The sequence below is a fragment of the Mastomys coucha genome, unplaced genomic scaffold, assembly GCF_008632895.1.
Source record: "Mastomys coucha isolate ucsf_1 unplaced genomic scaffold, UCSF_Mcou_1 pScaffold2, whole genome shotgun sequence".
Lineage (NCBI taxonomy): Eukaryota > Metazoa > Chordata > Mammalia > Rodentia > Muridae > Mastomys > Mastomys coucha.
Window position 1 is genome coordinate 19,435,605 of NW_022196902.1, and position 19,766 is coordinate 19,455,370.

Consider the following 19,766-nt stretch of genomic DNA (forward strand, 5'->3'; position numbering starts at 1 on the left):
GAGAGAGAGAGAGAGAGAGAGAGAGAGAGAGAGAGAGCAAGAGAGAGAGAGATGAGAAGGGAGAGGAGAGAGAAAAAATGAGTGAGAATAAATATGAGAGTATGAATGCGAACACTGAAAGACTGTGTAGATCTGCTGTCCCTCAGCACACAGAAATTCCTGACCAAAAATCAATGTATATTTTCTAGATCTTAGATCTTGAAATTAATAATTAAGTCCTCTTTTTTTCTTTTAAATACAAGATCTCAATATGCTACAGACTGGCCTCACTCAATTATAGCACAGGGTGATCATAAACTTCTCATCCTCCTTTCTTTACTTACTGTGCAACCTGAGATTGTAGGCATGCACCATCAATCATGCCTGGCTTTATTTGATATTGAGGACCAAGTGCAAGGCTTTATGTGTTCTCAGCAGGTGAACATTCTGCCAACAGAGGAGCATCTTCTCTCCCTTATTGCTAAGTCTTGAGGGAAATGTTCACTTCAGTGTTCGTGGACCTGTTTGAGCTAATCCCTGTTTAAAGGGTGTTTTGAGAACTAATAGAAGTCATGATAGGAGACTTTAGATGTTGACTCTGGGAATGTCAGGAGGCAGAATGGCCTTTGGTCTTTGTTAGTGAGTCTCCTCTTTGAGTTGCCTCCGAAAATATTTTGATTACTGATAGTCTCCTTGGAAGGAAAGCAGCAGCAGAACTTTGAAAACTAAAGTGGAAAAAAATGTGATTTCCAAGTGTAGTGAGAATAAATGGAGGAAAGGTTGGTTAAAGCTTTGAACATTGTTTGCCATTTTTAAAGCCATTGGACAGTATAAAGAAGAGAACTATACACTTGATGATTGTGAGGAAGCCAGGTTCCACCTCAGAAAAGGAAAGTTTCAGGCAAACTCAGGAAGACAGAGAAAGAGACCTAGGGAGGGATGGGTTCCAGGAAGGTGTTTTTAATCTACTGGTATTGCTAAAACAAAATTCTTTAACTTGGGTGGCTTATAAAAAGAAACAAAAAAACCCAAATAAATAAATAAATAAGAACCAAAACAGAATTTTCTTACAGTTCTGAATATTGAAAACTCCAAGATAAAGATACTGTCAGGGCCAAGCATGGTGGCTTATACCTATGGTCCCAGGTGAGGTAGGAAAGCACTGAGTTCCAGGCCAGACTAGACTATCCAGCAAGGCAATGTCATCAAATGGTGGAAAGGGGAAAGAATGCCTTCTTTTGTTTCTTCAGTGGGCAGGAGGAGGCAATGCAGCTGCTTTGAGCTCCTTTACAAGGACATTGCTTCATTTTTCTGAGTCCCCAGCTTCCACATTGAGTATTAGGAGGTTGATGGGTGCATTTGGGGGTAAAACATCTATTCACACCAGGAGCTATGTAGTCAACCTCAAATAATTGGTGCAAATGTAGGGGAATGTCTGAGCATGGCATCCATTGAGAGTGAGTGTTTAACAGTGACAGTAACATGAGAGAGGAAGGGGAAATTCCCACTGTAGAAGGTGAGGTAGCTACCACAGGACCTGAGTCTGTGTTAGGAAATAAGTATCCTGGGGATAATGATCCTTAGGAACTGGGATGCTCACATTAGACAGTTGTCAGACCACTGTTATTCAGGAAGAGCTGGAATATTCTTCCTACATCTGGTGTGGATTTCCTTCATCATGTACCTCAAGGTAAAAGAACTGGAGCTTTACTCAATGGCCATATCTGATAAGGTGCTCAGCTCAGAAGAATATAGTCAATGAATAGTTTCTTATTATAGAGATTAAGGTACCAGACCAGAAACATTTCATGCATGTTTTGCAAACTATAGGCCAACTTTCTTTCCCCTGAACCACAATGTTAGCTCCAGAAAGTATCTCATCAGCTCTTCCTTGTGTGCTTCTCTTTCCTTTGGGCATTATATTTTTAATTGAACATTTGAGACAAGAGTCACAGAGACATCCAGCAATGCTTTTGTCAATGTTAGGTTTTCTCACATTTCTCAGGGGGCTGCTTTTCATGTCTATAATTTCTCCATAGGTTTATGCAAGTAAATAAAAATACTTTAGAAATTAAATAGGGGCTGAAATTTCAAAATCAGGGCGAATTCCATAATTAATAATAAAAAAACTCACAAGTATCTGTGATGGCAAATAGTGTTTGAACCTAGTGAGACTAAGATGAAAAGCAACAATAGAGGTTTGTGCCAAGACACACAGTCAAGATGTGAAGACACAAGCATGAGCAGGCCATTAGAGTGCAGGATGTGGTTAATGATTGTGGGAGTCTGTGTGGACAAGATGATACCAGCTTCCACTGGGAAAAAAAAGACCAAGAAATGAAGTTGAGTCATGACAGTTGGAGGACACAGTACACTACAGAGTTTTGCACAGAATGGAAAGTAGATGCTGCTGTTTATTGTCCAGGGGGCTGAATAGCTGTCAGGACCAAAAGAGGAAGGAAAAAATCCTGGAGAAGAAACTAAATGTAAGTCCTGGTGTCAATGGATTGGAGTCCTGGTGACATAATGAGGGAGTAGATACTTAAATGCCACTTGGTAGACTTTGAACCAGTGTCTTAGTGATCCTGGTATTTTTCACATCCCATTATACATAGCTTCAATCTTGGAAGATAACTTTGAAAATTAAGAACTCCTTGTTCCCATTTAGCCAGTTGTTGAGTTATGTCTATAAGTTAGGAGGAACTACTAGCTCTAGGGACACTTTGGGAACTGAGGAATAAGCAGGAACCAAATCTACCAGGAACCAATGCTCTAAATAAGAGCTACGTCTGTGACTACTGTTTCATGGATCCTATATCTGTTCCTAAGAAAGGATTGGATGACTACAGTCTGTTCCCAGCCATCTCTCCTAAGTCCTCTTTGTGCCTTCTCTAACTTCTTAATAGACCTCATGGTAGTGTCTGTTGTCTGTTTATTCTTGTAGTAATTTTGACACAGGATGAAAAGCTTTTAAGGCAAAACAAAAGGAACAACAATTACAAAACCCAAAGATGCATGAGTTTATTTTATATATATTTAGTGGAAGTGATAGAGCCAGGTATTCAGAACTGCATCTGAACTTTGCCAGTATACTTTTCTTCTAGTTTTGTTCATATAAATGCTGGGTAAATAGATGATAATCCATTCATTTGCTCATTCCTCTTCTGTGTAAAGTCAGTGTGGTCAAATGTACTTGTAGTCCCCAGTAGGCTGAGGTAGAATGCTTCTGAATTCTAGGATAGCCTGGGCTATACCCCAAGACCCTCTTCATTCATCTCTAGAACACTTTCATTTTCTGTTGCTTTGCTATATGCCACAGTTGGATGGATGCTCTGAAGGACCACATAACAACAATACATAGGATGTTCAGGGACTTAACCTTTAAAGGAAAATCTGAAAGAAATTAATTTGATTTTTTTGTCTTTAACAAAAATCATAAAAGATGGCAGCTTACATAAAAAGTGAAAAATTAATTTAGTGGTCCTTAAAAGGATACAATTAGGCTGGAGAGAAAGAGAGAGAGAGAGAGAGAGAGAGAGAGAGAGAGAGAGAGAGAGAGAGAGAGACAGAGAGAGACAGAGAGAGACAGAGAGACAGAGAGAGAGACAGAGACAGACAGAGACAGACAGAGAGAGATGGAGAGACAAAGACAGAGACAGAGACACAGACACAGAGAGAGATGGAGAGACAGAGGGAGAGGGAGAGGAAGAGACATGGAGAGAGAGGGAGAGGGAGGGAGTGGAGGGAGAGTGAGGGAAGGACAGGGAGAGGGAGGGAGGGACAGAGAGAGGGAGGGAGGAACAGAGAAACAGAGAGAGAGGGAGGGAAAGAAAGACAGAAAGACAGAAACAAAGAGAAGAAAGGTATTTCCCTGGAATGTTGACCCCTGGGTGGTGGGAGGGGCACTGTAGTGTTGTTTGCTAATCAGTTTCTCTCTGGCCTTAAGCAGTGTTAGGTTCTTTGTTCCTAGGTGTCAGAGCCACTCCTAATAATTCTTTCAGCTAAACCACAGCCAGCATTCACTTCCAAAGGAAAGAATTGACTTGGTCATTCATAGGCTACAGCTCTTCCCAGTCATCCTAACTGAGCAGTTTCTGATGGGCCTTTACAGGGTCTTATCAGCTTTCTCATTCCCTGGAGTATGGATGCCTTCCTTACTATCTCTGCTGGAATGAAAGGAAACCACTGGCTAGAAGCACGTTTCTTATAGGCATCAGGGAGATGATGTGAATGAAGAAGAGCAAAATTTGAAAACTTTAAAAAACATTTGTAAAACAAAGTTTGGTTTGTTTTTAATGTGTTATATTTGAAGTCATGGTCCAGGATGATGCCAGTTATGTTTTAGAGCAACTCACTATCTTGTTGAAATAATATATTTTACTGCAGAATACTTTTTTTCAGCTAGTCTAAGGTGCCACAGGACCTTTAGAATACAGCCTCCAGATGTCTGTGTGTGACACTTTAAGTAAGTCATTGGACTCTATTCCCAGGGAGTCATGGCCTAATTCTTAGTGTGTGGGACTTTAGCTTTGCTTTAGGCCTCTTAGATTTAATTCCCTGACAGACTAGAGTGTGAAATCACTAACAAAGCATGGATATTTTTCTTCTGGAATTATTTTGAAGCTGAGCAGATGTATGGGGGCAGGGGGACTGGCTGGTGGTACCTATCTGGAGAAGGGCCTTAGAAGAGCAGGACATGAAAGGCTTGAGCAGTGTGTTGGAGAATCCAGGAAGGATCTATTGCTAATGATTGGAGATAAGATAATGACCCATAAATGGAGTGGCTGGATAGGTGTTGTCAATTCAATTGGGAGTTAGGGCAGGGCAAACCTGCATTCCCCTGTGAATACTGAGTCAGCTGTTTGATAAGATTTTGGAAAAGGTAATGTGGCAAGTATCTGTAAGTTTTGGGAATAGGAATAAGGAAGGTAACGAAAGCCATGATAATCCCAGCCCTCGGGAGGCAGAGACAGTTGGATTCTTGAGTTTGAGGCCAGCCTGGTCTACAAGAGTAAGTTCCAGGACAGCCAGGGCTATACAGTGAAACCCTGTCTCATGGTGATTTCAGGAAGATAGGTGAAACATAAGTGAACACTGATTTTGAAAATGAGAAGAAACCCTAGGCTTAGCACAGCAGGCCAGCAATGTTGTGGTAAGGGGTGAAAGCCAGGCACACTGTTGATGCTACTGCAAGGCATGACTTGACATGAGTAATGATGCCAGTTGATCAATGGCTTCAGAATGGGTTTAGAAGCTTTCCCTCAGAGCTGGGTCTTTTAGGATGACAAGGGAGGGAGAAGAATGAGCTAAGCTTGTAAAAGCATATGGTAACATTTTGAAAAGTTAGAAAAAGATTCTTGGTTCTTCATTAGTTTCTAAAAGTATTTGTAGAAGCGTGTGTTTTACCTACCTCTTACCAGAAGGGAAAAAGGAGAACTCCAAGAGCGTGGGGCTCGGAGTAGGCCTTGTAGCTTGACTGACAGCAGTTAAAGACATGAATAGACATAAGGGAGAGTCCAAGCAGATTCGCCTATTATCTTGTGTGGGGGTGTGGGGGGGTAGGAGGTTCTGAAAGTCTTTGTGTTGTCTCCTACAGTTTGTTATGAGCTAACAGGTTTGATTATAGCCTTTTAATTCCTCCTAAGAGGCAGGTAATCTTGCAGTTATGACAGATTGTTCCCCTAGCATCTCTACTGCTAACTGCTTGCAGCATGGTTCTGTATCAGCTACTAACTCCAATGGAGTTAGGCCAGGCTGTGTCTAAATTAACTGCATATCAAAAATTTATCAAGGATGTGAGAAGATGATGAATTTACTGAAAAACACTACAAAAGAGATATCATAGAAGAGACCCTGACACTGAGAGGAGGCAGGTCTTCCTATAATAGTTATTTGTTCTTATTTTGTGGGCCATTTGTGCAAGATTCATACCTGGGTAGATAGGTAGGCATCACACTCTCTCTCTAGGAAGTACAAATTGCAGAACATACTGCATTTCTTGATTCTGGACTTCTGGGGAGTATGATTTATCTATAGGCATTAAGCTTCATATATGTCTGTGAATAGCATCATAAGTGACCAAAGTCAGGCACTAAGTAGTCATAGCCCAGGTGTTAAAGTATGGGAGTTTAGCATTTATGGTTGTCCTTGTGTATATACGTGTGTCTTTCTGTGCCTTTAAAAGAAGTATGGCTTGACTTTAAATGTATTTTTCTCTTGATTGCTATATTAGCCAGGGTATTATAGAGAAGCTGAACAATAGACTAATATAGCAATCTAGAGAGTTTGACAGACAGCATACATGGGATAGACCTAGGCCCTTTGCACAGTTGTGCATATAACAGCTGTGCATCTAGGTCTTCGTGTGGAACTCCTAACAGAAAGAAGAGGGATTTATCTGACTCTGTTGCCTGCCTCTGGATCCCTTTTCCATAACTTGTCTGCATTGCTGAGCAGTAATAGGAAAAGGTGTTCCTAGTCCTACTGCAACTTGATATACCAAGGTGGATTGTTAGCCGTGGGAGGACTTCCCTTTTCAGAGGAGAAAGGCAGAACTGGAGGATGGTGGGGAGTAGGGGAAACTGATCAAAATGTAACTTAATTAATTAACTTAATTAAAAAAAGAAAAAAGAGGGTTTGATAGATTGGCTTATATGATACCATCTAGGTAGGGTAACAATGGCCATACGTTCTTGTCCATGAGATGTTTCCACAATTCCATTCTGGTACTGAAGATCTAGAGTACTCTTGGAGAGCCACTGGTCTTCAGACTATGTTGGAAAGCAAAAGAATCTGTGTTTTGATGTCAGTGGCAGATGCAGCAGAACTGATGAGAGAGATGAGCTGGAAAAGAAGATGGAAATGGGGTAGATGTGGTGGTTTGAATGAGAATAGACTCCATAGGGTCATATATTTGAATATTTGGTCTTTAGTTGGTAGAACTGTTTGGGAAGGATTAGGATGTGTGGCCTTGTTGGGGAAGGTATGTCATTGGGGGTGGAATTTGAGGTTTCAGTAGGACACATTATTCCCAGTTAACTCTCTTTCTGTCTCATGCTTGTGGATAAGATGTAAGTTCTCAGCTACCGTTCCCATGGTATACCTACCTGCCAGCTTCCATGCTCCCACCATGATGCTCATGGACTCATGCTCTGGAATTTTAAGCCCACATTAAAGGCTTACTTCAGTAAGTTGCATTGGTCATGGTATCCTGTCACAGTAATGGAAAAATAAGACAGTAGGTGGCCTTACTAGACGCATGGGAAGGCAGCACAACAGGCAAAAAGCAGGATGTAAAGCTTTTCCCTGGGGATTTCCTTGATTTGGCCACCATTGTAATGTGCCATACATATTTAAGGTACATCTTTCCAATGAAAATAACCTGATTAAGCAGATCCCTTTGAGTTGTGTCCAGTGGCTTATCTCTTAGTATATTATGTGTCTAGTCAATTTAGACTGGACCACCTCAGTTAATATAATTGGTATTTAGGGGTGTCAACTATAGGTCGTTTCATCAACTACATTTAGTCTAGCTATTCATAAGCTCACAAAAATATATCTATTGAGACAGACAGAAGTAAGTTCTATCCTTGAGGGTCTATTTGGTATAATAAACTGACCCCTGAAAAGGACAAGTTTTTCCATCTGTTTGCTGAGTTACACTGGAGAAAGATTTAGTCCTGAGACTTTAGAGCTCCGCTAGCAAATGTTGAGAGAGATTTACAATCTATGTTATAGTAGGATCTTTAAGTTAGTTGAAACTTTTTTCTCTAATCAAAGTAAAATGCAAATATAATCTCTACTTGCCTGTTCTATGTCCTCTACTCTAGTAATTTCTTGTTATTTCTTCAATGAAGATAAAAGTAAGGTAGGGAAGGGTGATTTTAAAATGGCTTAGACAGTAAAAGTACTTGTTACACAAGCCTGATGGCCCAAGTTCAGCTCCTCACATTCAAACCCATAGAAACAGAGGTAACTCCTCAAATTTGTCTTCTCACCTCTACAAGCCATGGCACAAATGTGTGTGCAACACATGCACACATACAATAATGATATTGATGATGAGATAATAGTACTAATAGTAGAAGTAATAAAAGTAGGACTAGAAATAAAATGGTAAATGTAGTAATTTTTTTCATATTTAGATTTTTTCTTTTTTCCCTTTTTCTTTTTCTTTTTTTCTCTTTCTTTTTCTTCTTCTTCTTCTCCTTCTTCTTCTTCTTCTTCTTCTTCTTCTTCTTCTTCTTCTTCTTCTTCTTCTTCTTCTTCTTCTTCTTTTTTAAAGAAAATTAAATATCATAGTCTGTTATCCAAGAAATTCAAGGAAACAGAAGGTCACAAAACTTTTTGCCTTCGCAAGGGATAAAATAAGGGGTCCTTCCCAAATACAATCACCAAACCCAGACACTATTGCGGATGCCAGCAAGTGCTGGATGACAGGAGCCTGATATAGCTGTCTTCTGAGAGGCTCTGACAGTACCTGACAAATACAGAGGTGGAGGCTTGCATCCATCCATTGGAGCTCAGGGTCCCCATTGAAGGAGCTAGAGAAAGGACCCAAGGAGCTGAAGGGTTTGCAGCCCCTTAGGACAGACAACAATATGAACTAACTAGTACCCTCAGAGTTCCCAGGGACTAAACCACCAACCAAAGCGTATACATGGTGGGACTCATGGCTCCAGCTGCATATGTAACAGAGGATGGCCTAGTCAGTCATCAATAGGAGGAGAGGCTCTTGGTCCTGTGAAGGTTCTATGCCCCAGTGTAGGGGAATGCCAGGGCCAGGAAGGGAGAAAGGGTAGGTTGGTGAGCAGGGGGAGGGGGGAGAGAGCAGGGCTTTTTTGTTTGTCTGTTTGTTTATTTTTGGAGGAGAAACTGGGCGAGGAAATATCATTTGAAATGTAAATAAAGAAAATATCTAATAAAATAATAATAATTTCAGAGCCAATTGATAATGATTAAAAAAAAGAAAATGAAATACAAAATCATGGTCTGTTATCCAAGAAATTCAAGGAAACAGAAGGTCACAAAACGTTTTGCCTTTGCAAGGGATAAAATAAGGGGTCAGTCTTGAAATGAAGCATTACATGGAGACCTAAGTAGGTGGAGGATTCTCTCTGCCTTCCACAGGTCCTCTGACACACACTGACAGTGGACAGATTGCCAGGAGAAAAGGCTTATGCGTGTGTTTAACATGCTGTGTGCATCAGAGGCCCTCAGGATATGCAACTCAGAGCGGGTCAGATGAAAGAAGCAGAAATACTCTCTATAGGGGAAAGAGAAATAGAGCCAGGGAGCCATTGGCACTTTCTGGGGAATAGTAAATGAGTTTTAGTAGAAAGGAATGAGCCCCAAGGTGCAGAACACACATTGGAACCAGGTTGCTCTCATCTCTAGGCATAGGAGCCACAAGTTAAGGACACAGCATATCAATGCAAATATTATCTTCTGCAGATTGAGTTTCTCTAGAAATATTGCAAATTATGTCATCATAAGAACTGATGGAGAGTCCATTTGAGTATAGCACGGGTTGCTGGTGTCTCCCTCTCGAGTGGCTGAGGCATCCTGGTTACTTGGCAAGGTTCCTAGGGAAGGTGTTTAAGAAGCTTGCATTTCGTTGAGAAGCTTATTTCTTCAGATAAGATGTAAGAGTCCTTGTGTGCTTTGGGGAAGAAGGAGAAAGAGAAAATTAGATAAGTCCTTGCTTCAGAGAATACTCCTAGGGCCTTCTACTTTCTTTTAATTCAGAAGCATGCCAAAACCATACTGTGAAGTATTGTTTTTTTAAGCCTTAAGGAGGTAGGATACAGAAAATAAAAATTGGACCGGATTGCTAAATATGAATTCCAATTCATATCCTATAGCTACAAACAAATCTGCCTTTTGGTGACTTTAGGAAAGAAACCATGGATGACCCAAAGGCACAGAAGAAATATCTACCATCAAATACCCTGTTGATGGGGAAGTTGCTTTCTTCTTTTTTTAGGAATAGATGAGGGACACTGACAAGGCAGGGCTTTTGAAATGATATTTTAATTCTTTGTCATCATACTGTAATTATGAAGATACTATTAGAATAAATCCCATTTTTTTTAAATGGAAGTCTGTAAAACTAAATGAAAAGAAACAATGAAGTAAGTCAAGAGGCACTAGGAGGCATCCCTGCTTCTCTCAGCAGGGCTCTCTGGAGCTCCACCCATACAGCCACGTTGCTCCTTTTCAGACCATTGGTATTTTTGAGAAGTGGAAGATTAGTGGTTTTCAAAATGTGGTTGGGGACATGGAGGAATTAAAACTCCTTTTAGGGGACTCAAAATCTAAACTGTCTTCATAAGGTCACTGTGCAGTTTTTTGTTTTTTGTTTTTTTTGGTTTTTTTTTGGTTCTCATTCTGTCGTAGGATCATAGTGGCATACCTCAGGGCATGAGGGACATAGGCAGAGACTGAGTGTAGCAGCAGCTATGAGCACCCAGATGGCCTCTCTGAAGCTGGATTTTAAAGGTGGTTCCACAAAGAACAATGCTGCTCATTTATCTCCTGTCTCATTCATTTGCTTTTTGTTTTGCATTTGCTGTCTCTTTCTCCTCCTCTTCCTCCTCCTCCTCTTCTTTTTCCTCCTCCTCTTCTTTTTCCTCCTCCTTCCTCCTCTTCTTTTTCCTCCTTCTTCCTCCTCTTCTTTGTCTTCCTCTTTTTTCCTCCTTTCTCCTCCTTCCTCCTCTTTCTTCCTCTTCCTCCTTCCTTCTTCTTCCTCCTCCTTCCTCCTTCTTCCTCTTCCTTCCTTCTTCTTCCTCTTCCTTCCTACTCTTCCTCTTCTTCCTCCTTCTTCCTCTTCCTCCTGCTTCTTCCTCCTCCTTCCTTCTTCTTCCTCTTCCTTCCTACTCTTCCTCTTCTTCCTCCTTCTTCCTCTTCCTCCTGCTTCTTCCTCTTCCTTCTTCTTCCTCCTCCTCCCTCCTTCTTCCTCCTCTTTCTTCCTCTTCCCCCTTCCTCCTGCTTCCTCCTCTTCTTCTATGTCCTCCCTCTTCTTCCTCCTCCCTCCTCTTCCTTCTTCCTCCTCCCTTCTCCTCCTCCTTCTTCCTTCTTGTTTACTTGTTTTACTCTTTCTTTGTCATATTTTTTATTGTCTTCTTTGTCATTGTTTTGTTCCTCTTCTTTGCGATATTGTTCTTCCAAAAGCATTATATTCTTAGCAAATGAATACTGCTTAATTTTTTTCAGCTTCATAATAGATTAAAAAAAAGCACAAGGAAATGTTTTCAGCACCACGTGCTGCCTAAGATCATGTGGAAATAAAATCTCCTTCTGCTCAACTTTATTACACCTAGCAGATGATGCTTTATGGTTTTCAACTCGTTTCAGAATCAGCATTAATATAAAAGACCTGGAAAACAAAAAAGAGAAAATAGGGTAACCGACCCCTTACCAGGATAGTTTTAAGAAGTTTCCTGACTTTTAGCTCTTGTCTGTCTGTAGGGTAAAAGTTATGTTTTCAAAAGAAAGCAGGTATATGGTATGTGAATTGGCCACACCTGAAAGAAAGTTTGTATTAAGAGAAAAAAAAGAGAAAACCAGATTGACAGAATCCGTAAAGGGTAGGAAGTTATCGAACATTTTGCTGTATCCCATTATTTATTATTCTAATATTTAAAATGGAAAATATAGTCCAATAATATTTACCAGTAATACAAAAAGAAATTAAAAAATAAAAACAAAGAGTTCATGATTTCATGATTTTTTTTTTATGTTAAAATAGATTAAGCACCTAAATCTAGCCAAGTCACAATATTACGTCATTTCATCAGTGCTGAGGTTTGTGCTCTGTGAATGTTTTTAAGGCAGGGCTTGATAGAGAAGCTATGTAACAATGCTGTAATTCAGTGCCCTGGAATTTTTCTGCACATGCTATCTTAATGGAAATTTATCAGAAATTTCTTGCCAGAATAAACACATTTCCTTCAGGAATGAAAGACTTAATGTTCTTCTATTCAGCTGCACCTCTTTCCTGTGAATAGATAATCCAAGTTATTTGGTATTAGTTATTATACTTCTCCCAGTTCATAGGCTTTATCTTAGTCTCCAACAGGGACCGGAAGAACCAGAGGTATGGATTAAGAAAATGGCAGCCAGTTTTATACTACAGTGAGAGAGAAAACAAAAGGAAAGGCATGATGATCACATAGTTATCATGAAATAAGCAACAGCAAAAATGAATGGGGAACATCTGTGAATTGGCTTTAGGTATCCTGACAGCTGTCCTGATTAAGGACGTGATCCACACACAAGAGCTGCTAATTCTGGAAATGTAAACATTTTATGAGACAGAGTGACTTTGTAGGAATGATTTTCAATTAAGACTGAAATTTCAGCCGGGTAGTAGTGGCACACGCCTTGAATCCCAGCACTTGGGAGGCAGAGACAGGCGGATTTCTGAGTTCGAGGCCAGCCTGGTCTACAGAGTGAGTTCCAGGACAGCCAGGGCTACACAGAGAAACCTTGTCTCGGAAAAACCAAAACCAAACAAACAAAAGACTGAAAATTATACACTGACAGTCATGACTATACAGTGATAAGTATTTGGGAGTTGCAGTCCTGTGACAACCTGGATGAGTGGGCTAGGAGGAGGATGGATATATATATATATAGCCTTTGAGTTAAGGACCCACAGTGGACAATGGAGACCGGATGAAAGAGATTCTCAAACTTTCCTCTATTTCTTTGTGAACCTTGTCCCTGAAATCCATTTCAAGGTTGTTGTCAGGGAAAGAGGTATTGTTTATGGGGTGGGTGTCTCACTCATTAGCCCAAGGTGACCTTACATTTGCAATACTGCTGGCCTAGTCTACTGAGGGTTGAGGTTGCTAGGGTCAGGTGCAAGACCCTACTCCAAGGACAGACTGCCATGTCCCTTCCTTTCATTCTCGCAAGCAGCATTAATAAAATAGGTAAGATCCCGAGAACAGCCTTAGCAAATAAACCTTGCCTACTAGCACATCACAGCTAACTGCCCAGTCATGGCCCATTTCCTTGGAAGTTTTTCTGACATTTTTTCCATTTTAACAAACTATTTGAAGTTCAATTGGATAGATTTGTCTGAGTTTAGGGACCCAATACCTCACACAGCATTAAGAGCCTATTCTTTAAATAATTATTGGAAGGAGTAGTTTAGATGTGAGAATATCATTGATGGATTACTAACAAATTTTATTTTATTATGTTTCTCCTTACTGTTAATATGTACAGGAAATAAAACTGGTCTAGCAATTATTGCTTCTTAGCTGTCCTTCTTGGGAGATAAAATACACTTTAAAATTAGAATAATAAAACACTTTCCACCAACTATTATCCCGCTCAAACAATACTTTTTAAATAAAAAAAAAAATCATTTTATGTAAAGAAAAAAAAAACACCAGAGATGAAAGTGTTGTTTCTTTGAAGTGCTTATGTGCCGTTTTCTTTCTATCTGTAAATAATAAGAAATAAAAATGAATTTCTATTCTGTATTAGTTTTTATTGTAGATTCTCATACTTCAGTTTCAGAAGTAGGTTGTATTGAATCTAAGGAAAAGTAGTTGATGTCATAAAGATCTCACTTAAGCGCTTCTGAGAATGCAGCAGGTTCTCTGCCGAGGCATCACTTGCTGCCAAGTCTGACGACCATAGTTCAGTTCCAGGGACCTACACAATAGCATGAGAGAACTGAGTCTGCTGAGTTGTGCCTTGACTTCTACACATACTCCATGATTTGTGAACACTCTCCTACCCACAACAAATAAATATAATGAAAGCAAATCTCATTCAATTCATCCTTCTCATAAATAACATGAAATGTCTGAGGCTATTTCAAGTTATTCAGAATTTCCAGTAAATGAGTATTTAGACATGTTAGAAATGATTTATGTGTACAAGTTATGAGTGCATTTATAAGTTTCTAAAGTCCTTTCTTCAGTAGACTGAAAAGGAAATTTCATAAATTAGCTTCTGTATATTTCACTATGGAAAATAAGGTAGAAATGGCAATAGTACCTTATTCATGGGTAGCAACAGTTGCTTATAAGTTGGTTGAGTTTGGTATATAAATATAATTGATAAAAATTATGCACCATATAAAATTTACTCCCCATTTCTTTGTGAATATCAAATAATCAAGTGTTACTCTACTGCTTTCCAAATACAAACTGTCATGTTTAAATGTATCTAAGAGAAAGGGCAGGTTAGTAGTCATTTCCTTTTTCTTGTCATTCTATTCAATAGAGCACGGAACTTAAATGAATCATTAAACCATTTCCCTTGGAGTGTTAATGACCATAATACCCCTCAATTAACAAAACAAGGGTGAATTAAGGACTTTCTAGACTTTGCAGCTCTGTACTGTGATGTTTTGGAAATGGTACCAGTTTCTCATCTGAAATGAACCACATTTTGTTTTGCATTTATAGTCGCAGATGTGGCCAATACTCCATAAACCAAGAAAGCTCCACCAAAGTTTCCGAAAGACCTCCATTTGATCGATCAAGTTCTCAGGATTCTTTGGATGAAGTATCAATGGAAGCGTATTGGACAGAACTAGAAAACATCAAGAGGTCAAATGAAAATCGCCAAGAAAGTCAAGAGGCCATAGTTGTCAAAGAGCCTGATGGTAATGTCTGTGTGAATAAGATATGTCTTTATTAGTAGAAAAGGATGTCCAGAAAAGAAGGGAACAGACCCCAAATAACACTGCTGGTTGCCTTTGAACTTGAAGGTTACTGGATAATAACAGATAAAAGAGTTCAGTTACCAGGTACAAGTGTTGTACCTGGCACAAACATACCCATTCTATTAGAGATTCAGTGAGTTAGACTTGCAGCTTAAAAATCATCTACACTCACTTAATTGCTTCTGTAATATATTAACCTCAGGGCTATTTCATCTCCAGGAAGTATGGATGGTGATGGTGAGCTTCCAACTTCACAGTGATTCAGTTTTTCCATTTGTCAAGTAGCTTGATTTGTTAGAAGTATGTTGTTTTGAAGTCTGTTTTCGTCTACCTCAGAGTGTGTTGCTGTAATGTTTCTCCTTTAAGGAAGAACAAATAAGTTTGTTCTGCTTTTCCATATATGGTAGTCTTTTCAACACTTCAGGGTATTCGTCTTGTTTCTAGCCAATACATTTCTGCATGTCAGATAGGTATAAGCAGCCTGTGTGTGTGCGTGTGTATGTGTATGTGTGTATGTGTGTGTGTGTATGTGTGTGTCTGTGTATGTGTGTGTGTATGTGTGTGTGTGTGTATGTGTGTGTGTATGTGTGTCTATTCATCAATAATCGCAATGGCTAGCTATTTTCCTTGAAGCCCAGGCTATTGATGCTTGATTTCTATATTCAAGGAGTTACTCTAGTGTGGAAGAACAGACACCAGTCATGAGTAACACAGATGATAGGAAGTAGATCTCTTGGCTCCCATTTAGTTTATACAAGAAAAAGCAGAATTAAATTTAGTGAAGGTTCTGAAATGGGGTGTAGACATTTTTGTGTATTTTGTGACCTGTCCTTTTTTATTTCTCTCTAAACATGGTATTTGAGGTGACTCTATTCTAGTTTTCCATCTGTTTTTCTATAAGCTTCATTAGGTCTTAGATATTAGGTCTTAGATATATAGAATCCCTTGATATACAGGAAATGATTGGTTCCAGAACTTCTAGAGCCTGGAGTGCTCTAATCAACAGGTAGATACTAAAATGCCTTTTATGATTTGTATCAGCCTATTTATGTACTGTACTCTTGAAACCATTTCTTTGTTATTTAGAGTATGTGATGCAATACAAAGTACTATATAGTACTATACAGTACTATCAATGTAGGTATGATGTTGTGTTTAGGTCAGGCATGAAGGAGTCTGTTATAGAGGGCTCCAAAACTTAGAGTCTGCTACATAGTGAGACTGTCTAAAGAAAAATAAAAATAGACAAATAAAAGAATGGAAAAATAGTTGATACCTATGTTCAGATCAGTTTACTTTTAGCAACACATCAAATCTAGGTTAGTTGAACATATGTAGAGATCACAGACATGGAAGGTAACTGTAATTTATAATTGAATTCCTACTTTCCTTGTTCTCACTTGATTTCATTATCTAATTAGTTTTCATTCAATCTCTCTTTTTGATTGAAAATAATGTGCTTTAAGAATTCTTGAATATCTGTGTTATCTGATGTACTCATTTGAGAAAAAAATTTGAAAATTTAATTTGAAATTCCCAGTTACATTTTTTTCACTACTTTGCCATATGCCTCATTAGCTACATGGAACTGAGAAAACACACCCTTTTGGAGATTAGTGTTGGGCTCCAAGATATCCTTGAATTCAAGCCAAAAATTCAGGCCTCCTTGCATGCTTGGAACACCAACTTCTGTGTCACCCACTGGAATGAGTTCTCTCTTCATTGCTTGCTCACATCTAGGAGAATGACAGTACAGCCTTCCCTATTAATATGCAGGAATTTGTAGAGGTTAATTATATGTGAAACAGTTTTAAAATTTTTAATTAAGAATATATGAAATTGACCCAAAATTTGCTATCACTATGGCCAGAGAGGATGGCAGTTGTCCAAGTTTTGAATAATAATTCTCAGCTCCATGGCTTGGTTATAATAGAAGCACTATTATAACACTCAGGATTTCTGATAGTCTAAAAATATTAATGATTTATTCTTTGCGATTTCAAAACCATTTCTTTTTTGTTAAAAAACTATTTTAGAGGGAGAACTGGAAGAAGAATGGCTCAAAGAGGTGGGTCTGTCCAATCTTTTTGGGGAGTCTGCTGATGACCCACAGGAAAGCATCGTGTTTTTATCTACGCTGACTCGGACTCAGGCAGCAGCTGTTCAGAAAAGGGTAGAAACGGTCTCCCAGACCTTGAGGAAGAAAAACAAACAACATCACATTCCTGACGTCAGAGACATATTTGCTCAGCAGAGAGAGGCACAAGGAAAAGTAAGATTCTCTTCTGATATAAAAGCAAATGATGAAATGCTTAGAGTCATTTGGACCAGTCCAGTTTAATTCAAGTCATTACAAACTTAATGAGCACTTGTTCTCTACTCAGTGTCAAAGCACTGTGTTGGGCAGTGAACCAGCGTCCTTGAGTTTTACCCTTCTAGAAGTTACCTCTGAGAAACAAATACCTCAACAAGTTCAAATTCCCTGCAATAATTCTGTTCTAGGGAGTATGGGTTCCTTAGAGTAGATGTGCCTGTCACACCACTGAGTTGGAGAGAGTAGGGGAGAGGACCTTCTACACAGCTTGGGTGCCAGTTTTTTTCTGATAGAAAAGCAGGATCCAGGGCATTCATCTTTATCTCTTATTGCTTCAGGAAATCATTGAATTTCCAAGTCGCTGAAGGATAGGTAGAAGTGGAGTATAAGGGAAGTGATAGCAACCCAGGAGCTGGATCCTTGAGATGTGAAGAAATATCCTCTTTGTGTCTAGCCCCCTGCACCTTATATGGCACATAGATGTGAATTAATGTTTTCATGGAAGATGCTGATTCTGATGGAAGTAGAAGAGTGTTAAGTGAAGAGACTTTAGGAGATATAGAAGTACTAGAACTCTGTGGCCCTGAACAGTGCTGTGCAGCATAGCTCATTGATAGGACACCCAAAGCTTTCCTGTAAGGAAATAAGGAGCTTGCGTCGGATTGAAATAATCATATGGAATTTTTTTCAAAAAGGTCTTGCTACCAACAAGGAAAAATCCACTGAACTAAATGATATTTTTAAGAGCACAGACGATTTTGTTTACTGGCCTCATCAGCTCTGGTTTAGAAATTCATTGAAATCATTGGAAGGATTCTTGAATAATGGTTAAAATGACAACATTAACAGTAGCAATTGCTGGCGTAGCTACTGAGCTAACTGCTCTACCTGCTTGAGCTAATTGAATCCCTTCAGCTATCTTCTGAGTGAGGTGCTATCATGTCCATCCTATGGCTGAGGTTCATAGACTTTAAGTAACTTGCTCAATGTCCTGTAGATGCTAAACCCAAGGTTGTCTGTCTGTAAAGCATTTTCTCTTCTGCAGCACTTCCACTTTCCAACATGACTCCGATAGTAAGTAGTTTGAACTTGAGAGTCCATTTATAGTATAAGCAAAGGGTGATAAAAATTTTATGGCTTTTCATAAAAAGCAGAATGGAAGCACTTATATCGAAGGCACTTTGTTGGTGGTGGTGTTGGTATGTAGAGAGCCTTTACTTTCTGTGATTATTTTGCTTTTTTGCAAAACTCCTTTCAGTTGCAGGCTGTTAACTGTGCTTGCATGGCCAACTGCAGATCAAATTCAACCCATTTACAGGAAATTCCTGTGTCACTAGATTGCTCCAGGCACTTGTATAGGTTACATCCTTGTTTGCTAGCCAGTGGTTGTTTGGGACATGTACCAGTGCTGAAGGACGGAAGTAGGTTTCCAATTATAGAAAAATGAATAATAAGGATATACAATATGATATTTCCTTCCAAATTAAAGAACATTGCTTCCTCACTAGCCCTGGCCACTAAGAAAGCTCAGAGGAAGTGACAAGCAGGAATGGGCAGACTTGTGAGTGTGAGATTCCTGCTAGTCTTGAGAACAATGTTGCTACTTGGTGCTAGAAGAAAATTTTTATTTTCACAGCAAATTCCTAGAAAAATCTAACCCACATGGTTTAGAACCTAAGATCATTGGTGACTTTTATTATCGGTTTGGTGTCATTAAGAGAGAAGTAACACAAGCAAATTAAGATAGTATTGTCTTTTGCTGGATACAGTTAGTTGAAATACCACCATTCTTTAGAAGATGACTTTCCATGCCCCAACACTTACGAATCCATCTTTGCTTATGGTTATTCTCTTCTGGGGTAAATGTGTATTCAGCTTCTCCGGTGTCCATACTTAAGCACAAAGCATGTGTTGGAGACCAGGAAATGTAATGCCTAAATGTATCCATATGGATCCCTATCTTCAATTACTAATAAAAATAGACTGACCACATACTCCAAATATATATCTATATATAATATTAATTCTGGTTGTGTTCCTGGGTGCCATGGAAAGCCAGCCTTCTGCAGACTTATTGGCAGAGGGAAGGAGAATGTCCTATTGTAACCAACTAAGGTGTACCTTTGACCATACAATGTGTTGCTTCTGTGACTTGACATTGTCTTGAGTACTCTAGGTCTCTTAACTCATATGTTAATGACATATTCATGCCAGTCTCGGTGATTTTTGTAAAACTGTGAGAGAGCAGAACCCTTTGTGGATAACACACACACACACACACACACACACACACACACACACACACACAAATATATATACAAATACATATTTACATATAGGATGTACATATGACGTATATATCTGAGGTTGTGTTGTAAGGAAACTAGACAGGCTAGTTTTTGAATGTATAGGTGAAATCCAGTAGAGTGATTAATAAAAGTAATTCATTCAAATAGATCTCTTTGTATGACTGGCCCAGGCGCTCTTTCCTGATGCTCCCCCTACCCCGAAAAACTCTTACAGAACCCCATCTGGAGTCAGTTCTAATTCATCATATTTATAACCCTTGAAGGGCCATCTCTAAGGTGTCATGGCTCATGGCAGCAATTCCTTTAGAGAAACAAAAGAATTCCTTTTAATATATCACTACTTATTGCCAGTTGGTTTTAGTTTATCTCACATTTCTCCTTTAAACAACCTATTTTGTGCGTGCATACTTGTATATATGGGTGTGTACACACATGTTTGGAGGCCAGACGTCAACATTGAATGTCTTTTCCA

General features: G+C 39.2%; 1 protein-coding gene across 3 annotated transcripts in view; it reads left to right on the forward strand.

Annotated features, from left to right (window-relative positions):
* The window catches only part of Arhgap18 (Rho GTPase activating protein 18), a 136,889-nt gene that overhangs the window by 59,256 nt on the left and 57,867 nt on the right, over positions 1-19,766 (forward strand). For 2 of the 3 annotated variants that reach the window (XM_031380656.1, XM_031380658.1), the window contains exons 2-3: positions 14,412-14,611; positions 16,708-16,943. In XM_031380656.1, the coding sequence (XP_031236516.1) occupies positions 14,412-14,611; positions 16,708-16,943 (436 nt within the window). Of the gene's footprint in view, positions 1-2,350; positions 2,466-14,411; positions 14,612-16,707; positions 16,944-19,766 lie in introns of those variants that run through there. The other variant, XM_031380657.1, reaches the window with a different exon arrangement.